Source organism: Lineus longissimus, chromosome 16 (assembly GCF_910592395.1).
Source record: "Lineus longissimus chromosome 16, tnLinLong1.2, whole genome shotgun sequence".
NCBI classification, from domain to species: domain Eukaryota; kingdom Metazoa; phylum Nemertea; class Pilidiophora; order Heteronemertea; family Lineidae; genus Lineus; species Lineus longissimus.
In genome coordinates, this window is record NC_088323.1 from 13,467,710 (window position 1) to 13,489,501 (window position 21,792).

A 21,792-nucleotide genomic window follows, 5' to 3' on the forward strand; every position below is an offset into this window, starting at 1 on the left:
AACACTCTCCATGAGTATCCACGGGGGGGGGGGGGGGGTCAACTAAGTGAGGGGACTCTGATGGGAGTACACATTACAAGGCAATCAGATCAGGAACATTTAATTAAATTATGTACAGTGGAACCCCGGTAACACGACCACCCAAGAGACTTATGGTCGTGTTACCGGGGTGGTCGCGTTAGTGAATTTAAGAATCATAAGTTGGTTTTCCCGCCAAAACATCGTCCTAGCAGATATGCTGTGTGTACATTGACATGCATTAATGACTACGCCACCGGGTGATTCGATAATTTTGTGTGTATATTACGAATAAAAAATCATTTTCTTGAGTGTTTTGCGTTTAATTTGCAACTTATGTAAATGAGTAAATAAACTGACGAGAGCTAATTAGACCAAACATCAACCGGTCGTGTTAGCGAGGGCCAGGTAATGGGAATTAGAGAGAAAACCATTCGGGACCGGAGAATTTTGGTCGTGTTCGCGGGGTGGTCGCGTTACTGAGGTGGTCGCCGACCGGGGTTCCACTGTATATACTTTTAAATTTATGACGCCAAACACAACAGGATATTATTTTGTAGCGAAGAATATAATTTGAGCGGGGGCATGATTAAGTCAATGATCTTTTTTTTTCTGATACACCACGTGTCAAAATTTCGTCAAGCCATTCCAGAACCCAGCCACTACAATCAGGCACATCAGGGAGCCTATCATTTACCACTGAATACTGGCTGGCTTAGCTGTATCCTTGGTATTACCGTAGAAGGGATTAAACTTCCATGGGAATTACATCATCATAATTACTCATGACCCATATCCTTCATGGTCCAATAAACATTGCGGCCAAGGTGGGCTATCGAGGAGCTATTCTAAAACCTAACATGTGGATGCCCTCATCATTCTGATGAGCAAGCAATTTCTGGAGGACATACCATCAGATGATACAGCACGTGGCTGGTGGCCCAGTGACACCTACAGCAGGGGGTTCATAATTATAATTACAAATGTGTATAAAACATTTTTGTCAAGTAAATAAGAGTAGTCTGCAGTATGCATTTGTCACGTGGTGACCGCTCGATCAAGTGTTGATGACGTCAAATGGCTTGCCATACATGTCCAATTATTAGGACTTTTCATGGGAGGACAACTTAAAATTAATCCAGCAAACATCCCTTAATAAATGACACTGCTAGATGTCAAGCGCCAAGTGCCCTGTTTCATCATCCATCTAGCCAAAGAGCCCTTCAAATGACAGAGCTGGATACCAAGCGCCACCTAGCAGGAAGTACCCATCAAGCCAAAGAGCCTGTTACATCATCCTTCATGCCAAAGATCCCGTTAACTGACACAGGTGGATGACAAGCGCCACCTAGCGGGAAGTACCCCGTTATGTCAAGCGCCACCTAGCGAGTACCTTGTTACATCATCCATCCAGCCAAAGATCCCTTTAACTGACACAAGTGGATGACAAGCGCCACATAGCAGGAAGACCTAGTTATATCCAGGTTTCCAACTTTCCAGGTTTCCAACTTTCCAACTTTCCGGAAAGTACAGGCAACCGCTTTGAGCAGATTTTATTTGGATTCTGCGCTCTATATAAGGCACTATTGTAGGAAAGACTAATGCTTAACAGACTCAACTGATTGACCGAAGATAATAGCATAGTGTTTCCGAACCCGCAACGGAATGCGTACCAAAAGAAACACGGATGCGTTTCAACCGCTTTTGTTCTGCGGGAAACCATCTGACACAACATTGAAAGGCGCTCAAAAGTCTAACTCCGGTGTCCTTGACACTGCTAAAGCTTTTGACACTGTATGGCATAATGACATATTCTACAAACTGTTCCATTATGAGGTAAACAAACGATTCTGGTGACCAACGAGAGCTTGCAATGAAAATGCTCGATGCTGTGTAGTAGTCAATGATATAATGTCCCCCTGGTTTCCTCTACACCAGTCGGTCCGACAGGGTGGAGTTTTGTCAACTTGGTTGTATCACCTGTTCACAGATGGGTTGATCCCAGATAACCTGGACGTCCTAGGAGTCGGGGCGAAATTGGAGAGGAAAACTGCGGATCTCCATGCCGGGCTGACAATCTTACACGAGTAACGTTATGAAAGCATGATGAGCTATTGTCACTAGTATTCGATTAAGTGGAGGTATATGTACTTTAATGCGCGTTGTGGCCGCTAAATAGGAGGCGATTTTTGTTTCAAAATTGGGCCTCGGAAATGCGTCGAATTCTTGCAACTTTTGGCTTCGTAGGTGTGGATCATAAGTAAGAGTGTCACTGAGGGTGTCATACGTCGAATATCTTGGTGGTTTTGGAATAAATAACAACTTTGTCGAGATGACCTCAACTGGAGAGCTCCAAGTAATCTCTTCGCCGAGAAGTTCATCAGTAATCTCTCTGCATTATTACCGTCACGAAAATTGCCGAGCCACCTCCCACTTCCGCGATCAACCAATCAGATGTCCTGTTCAAATGGTCACTTCCATGCGCGCATCATCCACCAATCAAAATCGACGTCACTGACGCCAGCATGCAAGATGGCGGCGCCCATCTCTGAACATGCTGAAGGAAAAATGCTGCTTTTCCACGTCGAGACAGCCATTTATTCACAAATAGCTCATCTTAGGACACAATGTACCCAACGGGAGACAAGATTTACGCACACACCGGTAACTTAAACCATCCTGGCGCTAATCGCTGGCTGATATCGAGTACATCACCAGTCTGCACCATCTTCGTTTTCCGAGAATTGGTTTAGCATTGTGGACGCCTGTACATCATGTACATTGTTACATAGTTCCGTTTTCAAGAAGTATTACACTCATGAAAAAAAGTGTTACTCACAAACCAGCACCCCATTTACACCAAACCCACAACACACCTGCACCCACACAATCCGATTTTTATACCTCGAACAGCCCGCGCCTCGGGTATATGCCAGTTATTACAATGGTGATAAATGCCTTGTTATTGTTTTTGGAGAAACACTAAAACTGTGGGCTTTGACAATGTCTCATAAAGCCAAATCGAAAGTGGATGCTTGGGGATTCAATAATGGCAGAAAATACCTTTTGTGTTCACCGAGGTATCACGCACTCCACTCTTTTAAACCTACAATCGCCGCGGCGCAGAAATTAAAGAACACGCTAATCTGCATTCTTGGCCCAGGACTCATCAACCATCGGGCTTCAATCGAGTGTCGAGTTTCAAGTTGTTTACCTCGATCGCTTACGGAGGTTAAGGTCCTGATCATGAACTCTCTATCGGACAGCAAAATCATGGAACTTGAAGAGCCATTATATTCTGCCGAAAAAGAATGCAAGACCTTCTCCACCTACAAGAACCGCGATTCCACAAGTTATGATTGGTTCGAATAGCAAGGAGGCGTTTATAGAGAAAGAGGTGCATGCCTACTATTTCTGCGCCAACTAGTTGCCATGGGGAGGATTCCTCGTCTGCACTCCAATGGAGGGTGTTTAAAGATATATCCGCATCACTAAATGAGCGTTGAACAGTGACAAATGTATACTAGGCTTTTTTCCGCTGATAAAAGAGACTATCTCACGCTGTGATCTATCCGAATATTTAGCTGTAGCGGGTGATGATCCTGAACTTTTCCCTGTCAAAGTCCTGCGGAAAACGGTCATCAACCGCTCCTTTGACTATACAGAATATATGAAATTATTGGAGAGTGCAGAAAATGACTCCTTGGTACGAATTCTACATGCTGAAAACTCATTGGACTTCGATCCCTTCTTTCGACAGCGGTATTAGCCGATGCAGAGAACATTAACAAATATGCTGACATTGCTAGGCTGAATACGCTGATAATTGCTGTTCAAACAATAATGAAATAAATGCAGCCAAACCTTTACTGACCCAGCGGTACACCTGTTTTGTGGCTGCTCAGGCTACTTCGCAAACCCGGATAAAATTCTAGAAGACCGTTGTCAACGCGTTCTCAGTCGAACTGTGCGCCACACTGTGGAACATGGAAGATAGCCAGCTCACCAAGGCAATGCTCGGGAAACAGCTGGAGGTGGACTTCGACATCAATATTTTATTCCTAAAGTCGGCAATTGAATGCTGGGTCAACTAACTTTTGACGGAGACCAGTTTCTGCACTCTATCACTCCTCGGAGTGACAACATGCATGCATTAGTAGACGCTGTAGACTTATATTGCTCATTGCTCTGTTGTGGGGGGGGGGGGGGAGGGGGTGGGGGTGTGTGTTTTGTTTTGGCTGTTTTTTGTTGTTTGTTTCTTTTATGGTTATTTCGTATATTACACTTCACTGTTAGTTATTAATCTTTCGTTATCTGTAACCTCACATATCTTTTGTTAGGAGGAATTAACATAATCAATTGTATTTCGATGTTTGGTTATCGTCAGTATATCTGTCTTGTTTCAGAACGGCTGGACGGCGCTAATGTACGGCTCCAAAAACGGTCACCTTGATGTCGTAGATTATCTATTGAAAGGTGGCGCAGAGGTCGACAAAGAGACGAAGGTAACGCACCAAAAGTTCCATTCATCCCAACTTAGCGTTCTAAATCATAAGATAACAAAGCATTGTCTATTATTGTTGAATGAGATAACTACATGTAGTTTCAATCGCTTGAAATCATCTACAACTGAGGGACCGTATTCATGGAGTCTTCTTAATAGAGCTTGGTAAGCATACTAGGTGGTTCTTAGCGAGTTGCGTCATATTCACGAAGCACTCGTAACTTCAATCGATTTCGTAAGTCGCTACTAGCCCTACGTGAGGTGTTTTCGACTTCGTAGAGTTTTCTTTAGAGGTTCTTCACGTGACTTCATGACATGACGTTTTGATGACCACCTGCCAATGCATTTCCTTTACGTCGTGAACACGTGTGACGGCCAATATGGCAGTGCAAAACAATACTCTATATTACGACGTTAGATGGCGCGCCGATCGAATCTGACTTGACACTAGGTGGCAGCAGCTGACGGGTATAAAACGGTAAATAGACGATACGCCCACAAAATGTCCGCGATCGATAAATTTGAACCCGCAATTCAAACACTGTGACCAAAAACATATTAAGAGAAAAGTATTACATGTATATACAAAAGAGTTCTTACACACATGTCGTAGATGCTATATTGAAAGGTGACGCAGAGGTTGACCTAGGGGAAAAGGTAACACACCAAATGTCCCATTCATCCTAACTTAGCGCTCTAAAATCGTAAGATAATAAAGCGATGTATGTTATTGTTGAATGGGATAACTCTTTCGGTCATCTACACCTCAGACTTTTATCCAGGTATATATTTCGATATTTGCTTATCGATAGAATACTCATCAAATTGTTATATACATGAACATGGCTGTATACATGTAGCACTGCCGCTGTTCCGAGAGGAAAACAATGGCCATTTTGAATCCTGTGGCGCCTCGAAAGTTAAAGTTCCAAAAAGTCAAAGAGGTAAACATATAAGGTCACAATTTGCAATGTCCATTAAATCTTGGTAAGAAGCTACGACTTGTTATCCAAAGTTTAACATTGTAGATACTTCCTGATCAGTAGAGTATAACGATAATTGCGACCATTAATTAATTAAACACCGCGTATGTGTTATTCGATCATTCACAAGATATTTATTGCTCACTATTTTAGGATGCGTTTAAGTAGTGCAAAGACATGAACAAACAAATTACATGTTCTTGTTGAAACAAAATACTATCGTGCTATCGTGACTTCTGCTCAAAATTATCAAAAACTGACGCCGTTAATGAGATTCTGCAGCCTTAACTTAACGGGTTACAACACGAGAACAGCGTCCTTAAGTCTGAGTTAGACAAAACAATGAAGAAATCTGTGAAACAAAGGGAAACGGAAACCAAAAAGCTTAGAAAACGGTGTAATGAGCATATCATGTAACTCACTAAGGCGAGACTAAATCAAACTTGCATTTCAACGTAATAAAGGACATTGGGGTGTTTCGAAAGTTTGTAATGATCTGAAGCAACTGAAAGCAGACGTCAGTGTGATCGAGATGCCAGACACGAGCAAGGATTCAAACGACAAGCGGAAAAATATGGAATCTTGACGCTCAAAACCGAACTCCTTTGATCGAGATGTTCAGAACATTTGTGAAAGCGGTAGTAATGCAATGTGCACCGAAAACTACACCGAAAAGGAACCCGCATCCAAAGGACCATGGCTTATGAGGCTCACTCGCCTTACATGAGGAAAACACCCAACGCGTCTGAAAACTCAAAGGATACGAACAAGGGCTCCAATGAAAACAGAGGGGAAATCAACTTGCGTATTCGCAAATCAAGAGAAAAACACATATGTAAACTACAGGCTTTAATACACAGAGGCCATCGTACAGGGAGGATGAAATATGACCATATAAGTAAGCTAAAATGGGGTATTTGCAGCCCCTGGCAAAGTTTTTGATTCATATTCCGGTAACCATGTGATTATTCAGCCAACCCAAGCGTGGATATGAAAGAGGTGATTCTTGAGTATCACAACATAGATAGTTTTGGATTATGCAACATGTTGTGTAAGAGCTTTGGCTATAAGAAGTAAACAAATCAGCCACGTCTACAAAAAAAAGTTGGGATCGAACTTTTTACAGGTCTGAATTTTCCACACTTGCAGAGCATTGATATATATTTGAAACTTGGTTCAGGTGATCAGTACAGGTGATCAGTATTGAGTGTAGAGAATGTTATATGCGGCATTTGATTTCATTATCAAAGGTAAATTTTTCAGAGACACTTTTCTGACCAAGGTACCCTCGGGGTATTTGTAGCCCGTTGGTTCGGGGTATTTGCATGTAGCCCCTGTGAATAGCTCAATATATCCTGTCATAGATCATGAAAATACTATCCGATCATAAATCTATCCGATTTAGATACAACGTTAACCTTTTATGTACCAACAATGATACATTTGAGGTTTCATATTAGTTTATCCAAAATTATATGGAAACAATATTAATAATTTCAAAGTTATTGGTGTCTCTGGTTAAAGCCACACTGACCATTGACTAGATAGCAACATTTCTCATGGTACATTGCATTGCCGTTAAGGAGTGGTGCCTACTATAGTTGGGGTTGATGCATGACCCATAGCTACTGAAACTACAGTTTTGAACGGCGCACGACAAGACCGTCAGTTAATTCAGAATTTCACAAGCTGTTGTTTGACATAAGGTGTAATGTACAACAGAGGTGATAACTAGAACTTTGTGTTTTTGCACCAGTTTAAAATCAGTGATTTGCAACGATATTGTTTAAATTGATGGAAAGTGATTGCATCGAACATCACTTAATGTGTTCAATAAATATCTTTTGATACCAGCAAAATCGCGTCATCGACCTAGATTGGAATAATATTGAAAGCTTTATTACCAATAAAGACCGCAAACCTGTGAAAAAAAATGTCCTCATACATAAAAACATGCACTTAATTGCATTGCAAGTTGTAAAATTGGAAGAGGTGCCACTACAAGATGCTGGCCAGTTTTAGTGAATCTGTCTGGAAATCTCTCGCGTAACCAAAATTATTGGTGAAAAAGGGGCTCTAATAACCCCATTTACCTTACATGAAATCAGGGGATGCTGACCAACACAATGTAATGGACAAGAAGGTGCTGCCATCTGCACTAGGGGAAACTCACTAATCTTATGACGTGAATCAGCTGAGTGATCATGTCAGACATGTATAATCTCGGGTGTACAATGTAAATACTTTCATGTCTGATGAAACTGATCAATCTATATCAAAACTAACCACAAACGACTTCACAAACAATAGCCTGCGGTTTGGTCCATTCTATCCGACAATGCGGTGCTTTTTCAGTCTGTGCGTCTTATTGAGGAAACCCTCTCTTAGGTGAAACAGAGCCGAACAGAGCCAAACTGCATGTAGTAACGAAATACTATCGTACGATGCTATCGTGACTTCTTCTCAAAATATCAAAAACTTATGCCATTAACGACAGTCAGCAGACTCAACTTAACGAGTTACAACTCGAGAACAGCGTCCTTGAGACTGAGTTAGACAAAAAGAATAAATATATCAGTGAAATAAAGGGAAAAGAAAACCGAAAAGCTTAACGAGCATAACTCGCTAAGGCGAGACTAATTCAAACTTGCATTTGAACGTTATCAAGGATATTCGGGTGTCTCGAAACTTCGTAATGATCTGAAGCAACTGAAAGCAGACGTCAGTGCAATCGAGATGCCAGACACGAACAAGGATTTAAATGACAAGCGGAAAAATATGGAATCTTGACGCTCAAAACAGAAGATATTCAGAACCTTTGTAAAAGCAGTAGTTATGCAATGTGCCTGAAAACAACCAAAGAGGTAGATGATGAAAGTGATGTTCAATCAAAGGTCCCCGGCATCCATAGGATCATGGTTGATGATGCTGACACGTCTTACGAAAGGAAAACACCCAACGCGTCTGAAAACTCGAAATAACTAACAAAGGCTCCAGTGCAAATCAAATGGGAAATCAACCTGCCTATTCGCTTGCTCACCAACAACCTGAACTGGATAACATAAATGATTGTGCGCTGCGTCATGGTGGAACTCCTTGGATGCTGCAGATCAGCCTGTTACTGCTACACACCAGCTTCATCGTCTTCGTCATCGAACGCTATCAGAAGACTAGAAACGGATAAATCTGACTCCTCACCCCCTCGACGCACTGAAACTGTGCTTGAAGGCCACCAATGCATGGTGAGAACCAGAGACTATGGTGGGAGTAACACGCTAAAACAGGGCAGCCCGCCAGTATTCCACGGTGTTGTGCGCAATCGCACTCGTCAAAATTAGCTACTATGATTAAGTACTTAGGTTCATCCCAAAGGATTTGCTCAGGGAACCACTGTAGACATATTTGCTCCAGCGGCAATAACATGACCCTTGACTGAGATTCAGGAAAGGCATAATTCATGTCATTCCCCGCTGCGTTAATCTTATAAAATGATGATTATTTAATCCATTTTTAATAGTTCACATAGGGCCCTATGCAGCTCTAAGCTTACGAAGCCATAAAAAATGATTAATAAATATTGTGTATACCCCTTGCAATTAGCACGTATATAATTACACCTAACAACCACAAATTCCACACCTCTTCAATGACTTTTGTATAAATTAATGCTCACCTTTTGTGCTATCGGCTTAATTACTCATTATACATTGAGACCTGTTGACAGTGGATTTGAGTATACTGTATAGACACTTCAGCACTTATTCACTAGCAGTAGCTCTTGGTCAAAATACATGATTTTTATTTTAACAGAAAAAAATCGCCTCGTACAGTACTCGTCATGGGAAACGTTTCCTGAACGTTTAAAGACATTTCACGCATTTGTACATCAATTTCTCGACTTTATCTCTGCCGGCATAATGTTATATCCATGTCATCCTTAGTATTTTCGTGAGGCAACAATGACATATCATGTCCGTACATAAGATAGTTCGCGATAATAGCTTTCAGTTCAATTGGATCTGCTGACAGAAACGTGCGTGTTGTGCTATTTACCGTTTCTTGGATTTTTTTAACGAGATTTCGAAACTCGTCCATTGGAACAAGTGATTTGCGCAAAGTTTTTTAGCTCAGCTGACAAAGTCAGCGGAGCTAGTCAAATAGCTATTCGATTGGTGTCCGTCCTTCCATCCATCCTGCCATCCTTCCATCTAGCCATCTGTAGACAAAGTTGGGCATTTTGTAATCATACAACCGAGGCACTTCAAATCTAGTCTTGCTTATAAACAAAAAAAAATGAAAAAAATTTGGGCGATTCGACTCAAATTCAGCTCCCCAGGGGGCAAAATGCGTAAATGAAAAAACAATTTTTTGACGCTCTATTCCAGCAGATAAAAGCTTGAAATAAAGTTGAAAAGGTCTTCAATATACAGAAGTTTTGATATAAAATAGATTAGTGTCGATTTATATCACCAGTTGGCGGTAGTGAGCAAAACTGTTGTTTGACCCCGGATGATTCCGCTTTAAATTTCCCGCCGAGGTTACCTGGAGTACTATCATCAAGAAAATGGCGGTGACCTTTTTATTTCTACCGGAGCGATGATTTTGTAAGTGACAAATTTTCTTTTTTAAGCCTTTACGGAAACGTATTTTGGTACGAAACTTCACACGTTTATAGAAAAGATCAACGAGAATGTGTTCAAATGCCCTCATAACGATGAGTTCAACGGAATTTGGTCAAAACAACCTTCGAATGGAGTCAACTTTCTTTGCGAAATTGAAGCGATGACCTCATTATTTATCGTAATTTATGCATATCTGAGTCCAGCTGATGGGTGATGTTCTGATTTGTGTTCAAACTATTGGAAACTTCGGAAATTAGTTCTATTAGTTCTACTATTCTGCAGGAGTATATTATAGCCATTGATGTTGACAGCTAAAACTTTAAAAGCACGAAAACTTTGTTCAGGTTTCTCGTCCAATCACGTGACCTCTCCAACACTCGATAATGCACTCTTTTCTTCCACGTTTTAGGCCAATCTTCGGCATGAACATGAAATCTAATAAGCGCAGTACATAAATCAGATGTTTCTCTCGCCTTGAAAACATTTGCTGGGTAAAATTGATTAGCCGAGTTAATCTACTTTTTCCGTGCTTAAAATCTCGGCCGCTGAATTCTATAAATAGAAACTATTAACATCGCAGCAGTGTGGTTCCCATTGTGCGCCCTCCCACTTCACACCATGTCAGGAAGTTTTACGGAGAGGGAGGGCGTGCGGTAAGAAGAATGGCCAAAATGACGTCAGGTTTTCCTGGCAATGCCTCTTGCCAGACCAGTCAATCTTTTATTCAGACAACGTTAGAACTAGAAAAACGAATATGTTAATTTGCAAAATTAAAAGCAGATTTCACCACTAACCAGTCAAATCGGAATACGACGGCGCAAAATGTTCTCGCTTTCCTCCTGCTAAAAAAACCTTGTTCCCGCACTCCTATTTTAATTTATGCCAAGGAATATGATATGATCTGTTTTCACTTGTTTGTAATTAAATGGTATTCATATAATGAGATCAATAGTAGTGTCCGTGTCAGATCCCATCGTTCAATTACTAGTCTTCTCTCCCCAGGTGCCTCACACGGACCTTCAGGTGTCATACTCAAGAGTGACCAAATCTTACGATATCGCCCTCAAAACAACCCTGGAGTCATGAATTCACAGGTGCTCCTGTGAAATCTCAGTTCTAGTTTATTTATCAAACTTTATCGAGTGTTATCGAATCAAATGGATGTGTCGATCGTCGGGGCGGATTAGTCGGGTCAATATGTGAAAAAATACCCCCTTAATACCCCAAAGAAATTGAAACAAAAGAGTTCTCAACAGTTTTTGGTGCTATCAATGGTGGAGAATAACATATAAAAAGTCTACCAAAGTCTGACCCCCCGAAATCGTTTTTTTTTCAAGATGGCGTCCAAGATGGCTGCCATTAACAAAAAATGGACATATCTCACTTATTATCAATTGAACAGCCAATGTTTTGGTGCCTATACCCATGTTTTTGGGGTCATAGAAACCAATGGTGCCATCAAATTTACTGTCATGTGACTGGGTCACCTAGAAATCCAAAATGGCGTCCAAGATGGCCGCCATTAACAAAAAATGGACATATCTCCCGTATTATCAATTGTACAGCCAATGTTTTGGTGTCTATACCCATGTTTTTGGGGTCATAGAAACCATGGGAAGGCGGTCCAGCGTGCATTTCGAGGACACTTGTTGGTGAACAAATGCCTGAATAAAATGGTTGTCACAGAGATGGTCGATGAAGAACCAGACTTGAGTCCCCTTGTCAGCAGAGCAGAAGACATATACACAGCTTTGATTGAAGAAAAGATGACCATAGACAGTGCTACAACATCAGAGACATTGGCACAGTTGGCCACCGCTATTGACAAAAAGAGGGATGGTCTCCGTGAAAGATAAAAAACTAGTCAGCTGTGGTTGAATTATCAGGAAATGGTGAACGTATCGAAGTCTCTAATCAAAGCAGATCGCTCCGGCAATTGGCAGATGCACCTCCAGACCGTGTCCGAATGCTTGCCAATCTTCGCAGCTGCAGGCCACTTTAATTATTTGAAGTCTGCATATTAGGTGCAGGAAATGGCCCAACTTGAGGCACGACATCCATATTTGTTCGAAAGATTTCAGCAGGGACACCATGTCATTCGTCGTAGCAATAAGTTTTGGGCAGGACTCAGTGCTGACATCGTGATTGAACAATGTTTGATGAGATCACTCAAGACCTCTGGGGGGCTAACGCGAGGGAGTGGCATGAGTGAAGAGCAACGTGCCCTATGGACGTTGTCAGTAATAGGGAAACGAATGTACGACTTACCTACGACTTTTCTAGGAATTTGGGAAAAAAACTTCACCCTTCATCATTATTCATGTACATTTGTCAAGAATTCATTGTTTTAACCAACAAACACTACCAGAAACCCAACATGGAAACATTTCTGTTAACACTGGGGGTCTTTGGTTTTTTTAATTTTTTTAATTTTTTTTTCCCAAAAACCTAACAAACTTACCAAACTTACTAAAATACGTAACATGGATAAAACTACACGTTTCCCTATTACTTGAGTTATCCCTATTACTTACTTATTGTCTCTGCTAATTAAATATGAAAAAGATCTATTGCCTTAGATGTAAGGAAATTACAGGTAATTCGGGTAAGTTAACTCATCACATTACTTCAAATGGACACATATATCTACTGGTCAAGTGCTCGAAATGTCACAAGAATAAAAGCAAGTTTACTACTTAATGATTTTTTTATTCTAAATCATGAGTGAAAGAATGTACAGTTATGTCTCTTTAGAGAAGTATTTCAGTCAAATGCAGTATTCCAATACAATGAAACTTATGAAACAAAATGGTTACATTAGACCAATGGTTGAACCGTTACCGAAAATCTCTGAAGAAGATCCGGTCAAAGTGCACATGAACCAGATAACACCTATTACTCAGGTAACACCTATTACTCAGGTAACACCTATGAAACTGTATGATACATTCACAGGAAGTGATGCTCAATTGTGCCGTAACTGCAAACGATGGACACTTTTTGAATGCCAGAAAAAACTGAATTTTGACAGACCGGCCAAGCAACTTTACACATACTGCAGTAATTGCAATTCGACCACTTACAGTGATGACTTTAAGAATCCAGAAATCACTATTGAGAACAAAACACGTTACTTTGACCACGTCATCATAAACCTTGGCCAGACACGTCTGTCAGATTTAATGGTAAATGATTTGAAACATTTTGTTGAAAGTAGGATTAAGATTTACTTCTCAAGAAAATGGCTCTGTGCGGCCAGCTATGAAAAAACAGTCCTGAATGCCTTACGATTTGGTCTCGTTAAACTCATACCCAATGATGTTTTACCTGGTCTAGAGTGTGACACTTATTTAGAAATTGAATTCATTAACAGAGCAATTGGTAAACCTCAGTTGACCAAAGACAATTTCACAGATCTAAGAATGGTTTTATTGGCATTCCTTAAATATCTTCATTACAGGGGAATTAAAATTACCATAAATTACAAGCTGTTTTTACACCAAGCATTTAAAGCATTGAAAATTGATTATGTAGTATTGAAACCGAATCCAACTAATAAGGCCCGACTGGTTGATTTGAACTCTCTATGGTCTGGTTTCTTAGGAAGTATTTTCTTCAAAAATTACAGGCTTGAATATGAAAATGAACAAGCAATCGATAAACAAAGTGAAATTTTATTGAAGGCGTTAGAGGTGCAAGATATCAGTAAATGTTACCCTTTACCATGTAGTCTAGACCTTGCAATTCTGTCCAGGATCTAGATATCCTCTTTCTGGTAAGTTTCTGGTAAGTTTCTGGTAAGTTTCTGGTAAATAGGACTTTTCCTGTAAAGGATTTTCCGTTCAATATGAATCGATGATGGTGCCACCAATGAAGATTTCATTCTAAATAAATGAATAATCAGACATCAACGATAATTGAACAGCAAATGAAACAAATCGGAGTAATCCCAGTTAATGGAGTGACTCCAGTTAATTCTAGTTTAAATTCAGTTAATTCTAGTTCAAATCTAGCTAATCCCATTGCAACTAATTACCAACAGAATGCAGCTAACTTTCAACAGAACACTGCTAATTACCAACAGAATTACACTACAAAGCAACAAGCTTCTAACAAAGCGTTAACTAGTTCAAATTTAGTCAGTTCTAGTCAAGGTCTAGTTAACCCCAGTTGCCAACAAAGCTCGACTAGCTCTCAACAAAATTTAACTAGCTCTCAACAAAATTTAACTGATAGTGGTCTTAAAGCTAATTTTACTGAAACTGGCCTTAAAGCTAAACAAGACCTCGAAGTTCTGGTGGCAACTGGGAAAAGCAAGGATTTACATAATAAACAACTAACTTTTAATGACTTAGATAATATGACTGAAAAGGAACTCTTAAAACACCACAGAATCTACCAGACAAAGATGGCTGCCAGACTTAATGATTCTTTGGGTAAGACAGTACTTAAAGCTTACACTAAATTATCAAGGTGGTTATTACCAATAGATGACGAGGATGATCTTTACCATGACCTCAGAAATGATTACATCGTTACCAATGAACTTGACAAATGGCTTGGATGGTTGAGTTTGAGAATGGGTGCACTAACTGCTCTTGCCTCATCAACACTGATCACTTTAGGACATTGTCAAGAAACAAAATCTGCTAGTGAACATGAAAATTTCATAAGATTAAATTAAATGGGAGTGGAATCGAACATGGGAGTGGAACCGAACAAAGTCCAGAGAGCAGAGACCGAGAGCATAGCTCGAGTGACAGACAGTGAAAAGCCCATTGGACAAAGTCCCGAGAACAGAGTTCGCATTAAGAGAGAAAGATCAGAAAAACAAATTGCATGGTCTCGAGAATTAGGTAAAAGATCTCAGGAATTCAAGAAGTCAAAAAAGGAGAGGTTTACTGGGAAAGAAGATGAACCCAGGAAAGACGATGAACCCAGGAAAGACGATGAACCCGAACAAAGTTTAACTCAACCAGAGAGATGTATGCATACAGAACCTGAGGTTACCACAAATACTGGAAGTTCCAGGAGTACAACACTGTATGTCATTTTAGCTGCATTTGGTTTTGCAGTCATCCTTTACTGCTATCCTAAGATTAAAACTAACAAGAAAGTACGAGTAGGTAGTAAACCAGAAGGTGGTGTACCAGAAGGTAGTAAACAAGAAGGTAGTAAATTAAAGGGTATTAAACCAGAAGAGTGTTACACAACTCCTAAAACATGTAATCTTAGTTTAATGGAGTAGAATTTATTCAAGTGATACAGCAAGAATTACTCAAACACACTATTCTTAGTTTCAAGTGAAAAATTTAAAGTAACTGAGCTACCTCTGAAATTAACTATTTTACCATTCTCATCCGTGATTTCAAATTTGACTTGATTTGTACATTTTTTGTTAACTATTTTCTTGCAATTGAGTTCATATCTCTGGTATTGTATCTGATCACCATCTTTAACAGGAACGATACATAAAATGTCAGAAGGTTTATTGTTGTAGAGGGTCTTAGCTTTATCAACCAAATTTGATCTTAAGAATAGTTCTGTTCTGTAAAAGTTAAGTGGCTTGGTGGATTAGTACTTTCCTTTCTTGGCGAATTTAGTTTGTTTAAAACCAAAAAATGTGTTTACTATTGTAAAATATTCATCACCGAGATAGTAATCTTTCAGCATAAACAACTTGTCCTCAGTAAGTTCAATGATAAGGTAATTGTTATTTTCACAGCTGATGTTAACATGTCCTGCAAGATTTTTGATACGCTCATTGATAAAGGAGCAAAGTTCGGACAAACTGAAATGACCATCAAAAGGGACATAGAAAGAATCGGATTGTTGTCTTGAGTCATTTTCAATTTTTAACAATTCTGTAATACCCGGAACGTTATCACCAGTCCACCATGAATTGTAAAAAGTTATCGATTTCAAAGTGATCGATTTTATGTTCAATGGGTCTGTTAAGTTAAGCTCAAATATGGCTTCATCGCATTCATTCTCAAAAATTATGAAGTCCATTTCTATTTAATTAAAATGATTTACTTAAAGTGATTTAATGAATGTTTAACTAATTAAATCACTGTAATCAATGTATTTTTCATAGTAAATACCGAAAGGCAATGTAGAGATGCCATCCTCTAAGATGAAACGCTTATCATCGAAAGGACTTAAGCTTTTCTTATCAATCTCTTCCAGATACATTTGATGCTTTTCTGACCTCAGATGACGCATTTTGTGATTAAAAGTCTTAGTGTTTTCAAGACAATCAACGTAGTCATCAAATGTAATAGACTTATTCACTACATTCCTAGCGATTCCCTTCAATTTCTTTGATTCTGAATTTTTAGTCCTGTACGCATACATCTTACTCCTCAAGGCAATAAATTCTATCATTTCGTCTCCTCCCAGCTCATCCTTAAAGTGGCCTGGAACTTTCTTCTTGCTAGTGTCGTAAAGAGGATTATCCTTTGGGTAATTACTGAAGTCGAAGTGATCCTTTAACTCTTTGAGGTCTGCTGTTAAATCGTCTGTTTTGATCTTTAAAACGAAAGAATCCGTGTCCAAATAAAGAAGTTCTAGGTTTTTCTCACCAAAGTGAGGTTGAAGTATGTTGTAGTAGAATTCATACATCAGCAGTTTGGACAACTCCAGTACTGCAGCTCCTATGTAGATTGGCTTGTTAAACTTTATTGATGTTTTCCTCATGCAAATTGCCGCGCTACTTTCGTCAAAGATGTTAATCGATGAAAACCTGGGACTTGCCATGAAGTTCTTGGCACTTTCCCCATCTGTCACCAGTTCAATTTCTACCCTGTTCCTTACGTTTTCACATGTCTTTCCGTAGAAAGCATTGTTCATTAATTTGAAGTAATCTTTCTCGAAATCAGTAGTAGAAGCCATCCTCTTTTTAGTGTTGAAGTCGATGTATGATTTCAACCACTTTGATTGTTTAAAACTGATGAAAGAATGGACCTTTTTCAGTATCATTCCTTGCTTTAAGTAAAACTGTAAAAGTCTGTAATGCACGATGTAGTTGGTCTTGTCCTTCTGTGTGAGGATCAATTTTTCTACCCTTGACCTCTTCTCGTCACCAAGTAAATCTTTCTGGTAAGGACTTAATTCGTCGTCGTCTATGAAAAGCGATTCTGGACAGAATGGAAAGTTCTCTGACTTGAACTTGATTTCCTCTGGATAACCTAAATCTACTTCGAAAAGATATCCTACTTCACTGTCTTTAGGAATTGACATGATCTTCTCTTTGTTAATAGTATTATTACCGTCAAACATTTGAAAACTGCCGTAAGGCTGACTTTCCATCATTGCCCAGCCATAGAGATTATTTGCGTCTATGTAGAGTAGTTTATGGTGTTCATCTGCCTTGACATGTCTTGTTCCCATCACACCTGAAATTCCACCTCTTATTGCCTTTTCAAAAGTAAGTAGGATATCGGTATCGGTAAGAAGTTCGAGATTTATGTCTGTGTGTTTTAATCCGGCTAACCAGGTCAAGCCAGGTGCTGAATAGCAGTGACAAGGATTGATCTGGAAATTGTTTAAATTAACCTCCCTGAATTTCTCGAATAAATCAGCTAACAAAAGAACATCTGTTTTGAGGTACAGGTCGATGAACTCTCCATGATTTCTGATATTGAAATGATCCCATATGTCTTTGGATTTTAGGTAAACTGAATCATCCGCCATTTCATTCTTCAATTCATCAAAGAACATAGACTTCTCTAAGTGAGTAACATTGTAAGTTTCATGTGATGTGTAAAATGAATAAGGCACTGATCCTTTCTTCCTCAATAGTTTAAAATCGTCAGGATTTTGGTAAGACTCCCTTGTTATCTTAAAGTCATCATCTTCCATAGATTTGGTGATGTTGTCCAATCCAGACTGTAAGAATCTGTAAGAGTCTAAAAATTTTAAACAACCTAACTCAAATGAAATGTACTCTTCTGTGTTTTTAGCAAGAAACTTCAGTTTCTTTTGTGACCTAGACAACAATTCTCTGATGAAGAGGTGAGCATCGTAATTACTGAGATTGTGAAAAAACACTGGAACGAACATGGCTTTCTTCTCGTTCAAGTTGCAAGCTTTGTGAGCAGCACCTCTGTATTCTCCATTGTAGTGATTGTGATCTTGAACTCTGTCCTCGCCTAACAATTCATTGCAGTAGTAACAGTTTGTTTCTTGTGAGTATCTCACCAAATCTTCATCTGTCATGGTGAGAGGAATGTTGCATTTCAGTAGAGTTGAGAACGTCTCTTCCATTCTGAGTAACCAGTTACAGAAAACATCAACTACATCAGCACCTCTGTGACTGAGATACCCACTGGCGTAGATTTGTGGATAGTCAGAGTGAACGTAAACTCCAACTGCTGACGCAATCTGTTTGAATAGTTTTTTAGTGGTAACAGTGGTATCTGTCTGAGTTGTATTATCATTGACTGTTGTGCTTATTGCTTCGAAATCAGCATAGATTACAAAGGGAACTCTATTTTTAAATGAGTGTTTTTCAAATTTAAGCTGTGACCATTTACTATTCGGTTGAGGCAGACTGATCTTACAGTAATCGTGTTTTCCACATTTCAATTTATGTCTTTCTAGTGTAGATTTCTTGTAAAAGTAATTCATACATCTCCGACAAATGAACACACTATTCCTATCAGTCTTGAAGAATAGATTTATGTCTCTTATGTACATGAAATGATCCTTGAAATACAACAGATCGATAACATCATCATCATCGTGGTTCTTAGAGAGGTAGAGTGGTTCCAGCTTTGCGGCATAAATGCTTTTAGCCCATTCGTTCTCTAACTTGAACACATTAATCTTGATACCATTGTCTTGTTCGATCTTAGGGATATCCTTTTGAACGCAAACAGGAAATGATTTGATCTTAATCTCATTTTCATACATCTTGTAGGGGTTAATTTTTGTTGCATTAAAACCTTTTTGCCTCTCACACGAAATGCTGTCATGGTATTTGGCAGCCAAAAGACTCCATAGAAAACATTTCTCATCATTTGATTTCACATTTATTACAGCTTTAGTTCTGAATGGTAAACAAGTGTAGTGACCGCCTTTACATTTCTTGTAGGAACATATCGTGAAATCGCACGACTTGATTTTATTTAAACTCAGGCCGCTTCCTTCGAAGTATCGTTCCTCAATCTCGGCCTTTATGTAGTTCAATTGACTGTTTAGGGCATTAATTGCCTGGTTTCTTGAAATTATGCTTTCCATTGGAGATTGAATAGGATAGATAGCCTTTTTGCCAGATCTGTCAAATTCAGCTTTAACTGAAATACTTATTTTATGATGGTAATCAGTTAGCTTGAAGAGAATTTCTTCCAGTTTACCTCTGTACTCGAAAACATGTTTTGCCTGTTTGCTAATTTTTAAACGAATGGTAACAACTGGTTTACCAAATTCTTTTACCACTTCGATATCCTTCACATTCTTTATGCTCTCCAATTCCTTAGCCTCGAATCGGACTTTGTCCTGTAGTTCAAGTTTCTTGGTATCTTGTAGTAGAATAGGGTTAGGTAAACGCAGTGAACGAGAACTTAGTGAACGCGTGTCTGACTTGCTTGTTAACTTCATTTGATGCCCTTCCATTCTTTTGTGACCTTTGGTTTTCCTATGTGCTGAAAGATTGCTGTATGATATCTCCTTGTTACATGTTGAACAATGTATTTTCTCATTTTTATCAACCATTTCTATTTAGGATAACAAAAATTATTAAATTAAATTTTCAGACATTTCAGACATTTTCAGGCATTTTCAGACATTTTCAGACACTTTCAACATACATCGGGGGTGCTGATGGTAATAATGATGACCCCAGTGATGGTGGTACCGATAATGGTTGAGGATAATAGTGGTAATGGTGATTAATTGCTGTGACTTCAGTTTCGCTATCATCTCTGTTTGCGCCATTTTTTTTCCTTCTTCTAAAAAAGTCTTCTTTAAAGATTCCACATCAACAGCTGAACTTGCCTCCCTCTGTTTTTTTCTGATAGCATTTTTCATGGCAATGTATTTTTCCTTTTCTTTGAGAATCAAGGTAAACTCATCTGTTGAAATGTGTGAATCACTCATGGCCTTACTTACCAGGTCATTGATGGAGTTAAGTTTTGAAATTGCCAACATTCCAATCTTCTCATGTTTTTCAATTTTCTTCAGGATATCTTTTTTCTTCCAACTTAGGGCTGAGGAGATAATGGCGCTACCAATGGTCACTCCACCAAGTGCAAAACCTATCGGTGCTGTGATGACACCAGCCAGTGCAGACACACCAACTGAGCCAGCCGCGACGCTTACAAAATTAAGACTATGACTAATGCCAGTAATTACGCTAAATGCTTTTTTGTACTTTGAAAATATCTTTCTTCTAAATTCAATCTCGCTTTCTAAGAAACTCTTAACCTCACATATTTGTTGTAGTCTGAAAGCCTGAGGGTTACTTTCTGTATGCTTTTCAGACCTTTCATAGTTTAAATGACTTTCAGAGTTTAAATTACTTAAATCTGGATAAACCTTGTCGTCTCCATCCATTTAATTAGTGGGAATCTCCATCCATTTAATTAGTGGGAATAACTAGAATCAGTTGTTCTGACATTTCTAGTGTTTAGTGTTGATCTTGCAGACACTACAGGTTTTTGAAGTACATTAAATTTTAAAGGTTTTTCTGACCCAGCAGGTTTTTCTGGCCCAGCAGGCCCAGCAGGGTTTAAAGGTTTTTCGGGACCAGGCTCCAACTTTGACTCAACTTCTGCCTCTAATTCTCTATGAAATCGTTCTAATCTTTCTTTCCAATTACGTGGTCGTTTTGTGTAACCCCAAGTTCTATTCATTTATTCAGAGGAAATGTCTGAAAATGTCTGAAGATACCTGAAAATGTCTGAAAATCATTAAGTAGAAGGATATCGTTAAATTCTGGGTTATTCCAAAAATACTTGTTTCTTATCCTTTTCCACTCGTTTATCACGTTTTGGTCTCGATAGTCAAACCAGTTTTCATTACTCTTATTGACCATAAAGTTAAATGAGCAGCCCAATTGCTCTTTGAAAATACTCCAGTCGACTGTTGAACTCTTCTGCCTGTTTTGTGTTTTAGACATTGGTCGAATGTTAAACCAAGAGTAACACAGTTCTGGATGATCTTTGAATTCCTTTATTGGTAGAACATGGTCCAACTCCTCATCTACTATTTGTATTTGTGATAGTCCCCTTTGGTAGTTTAACCAATCCCTGAAGAACTCATTGGAACAACCTAGATGTAATTTCGAGTTATCAGGGCACTCTCCTTTGGCTATTTTGTTAAGATCAACTCTGACTTTATGACTGTCTCTATTACCATTTTTATCAAGATAACCTTTGTAGTATGAATTAAAACAAGCTCTACATTCGCGTTTTTTTCCTTCTTTACCGAATTCACCATCACTTAGTAATTTAACTTCTCCACATTTACCACATTTCTTGGTTAATGTGGAACCACATAATTTACAATAATCCAGTAAATTGCCTCTTCTGTTCTTATTAAATTCACTTTCAGGTTTTGTTGCATTGCACTTAACACATTTAAATGTAGGCCCTGAAACTACTGGTTGATATTGATTAACAAGTTCCCGATAAACAGGAGACTGATTAATAGGATACTGAGA

At 39.1% G+C, this 21,792-nt stretch overlaps 1 protein-coding gene across 1 annotated transcript in view; it reads left to right on the forward strand.

The window, feature by feature from the left end:
• The window catches only part of LOC135500409 (ankyrin repeat domain-containing protein 50-like), a 745,855-nt gene that overhangs the window by 300,373 nt on the left and 423,690 nt on the right, over positions 1–21,792 (forward strand). Inside the window, exon 10 of the mRNA XM_064791866.1 lies at positions 4,425–4,523. Coding sequence (XP_064647936.1) covers positions 4,425–4,523 — 99 coding nt within the window. The remainder of the gene's footprint in view (positions 1–4,424; positions 4,524–21,792) is intronic.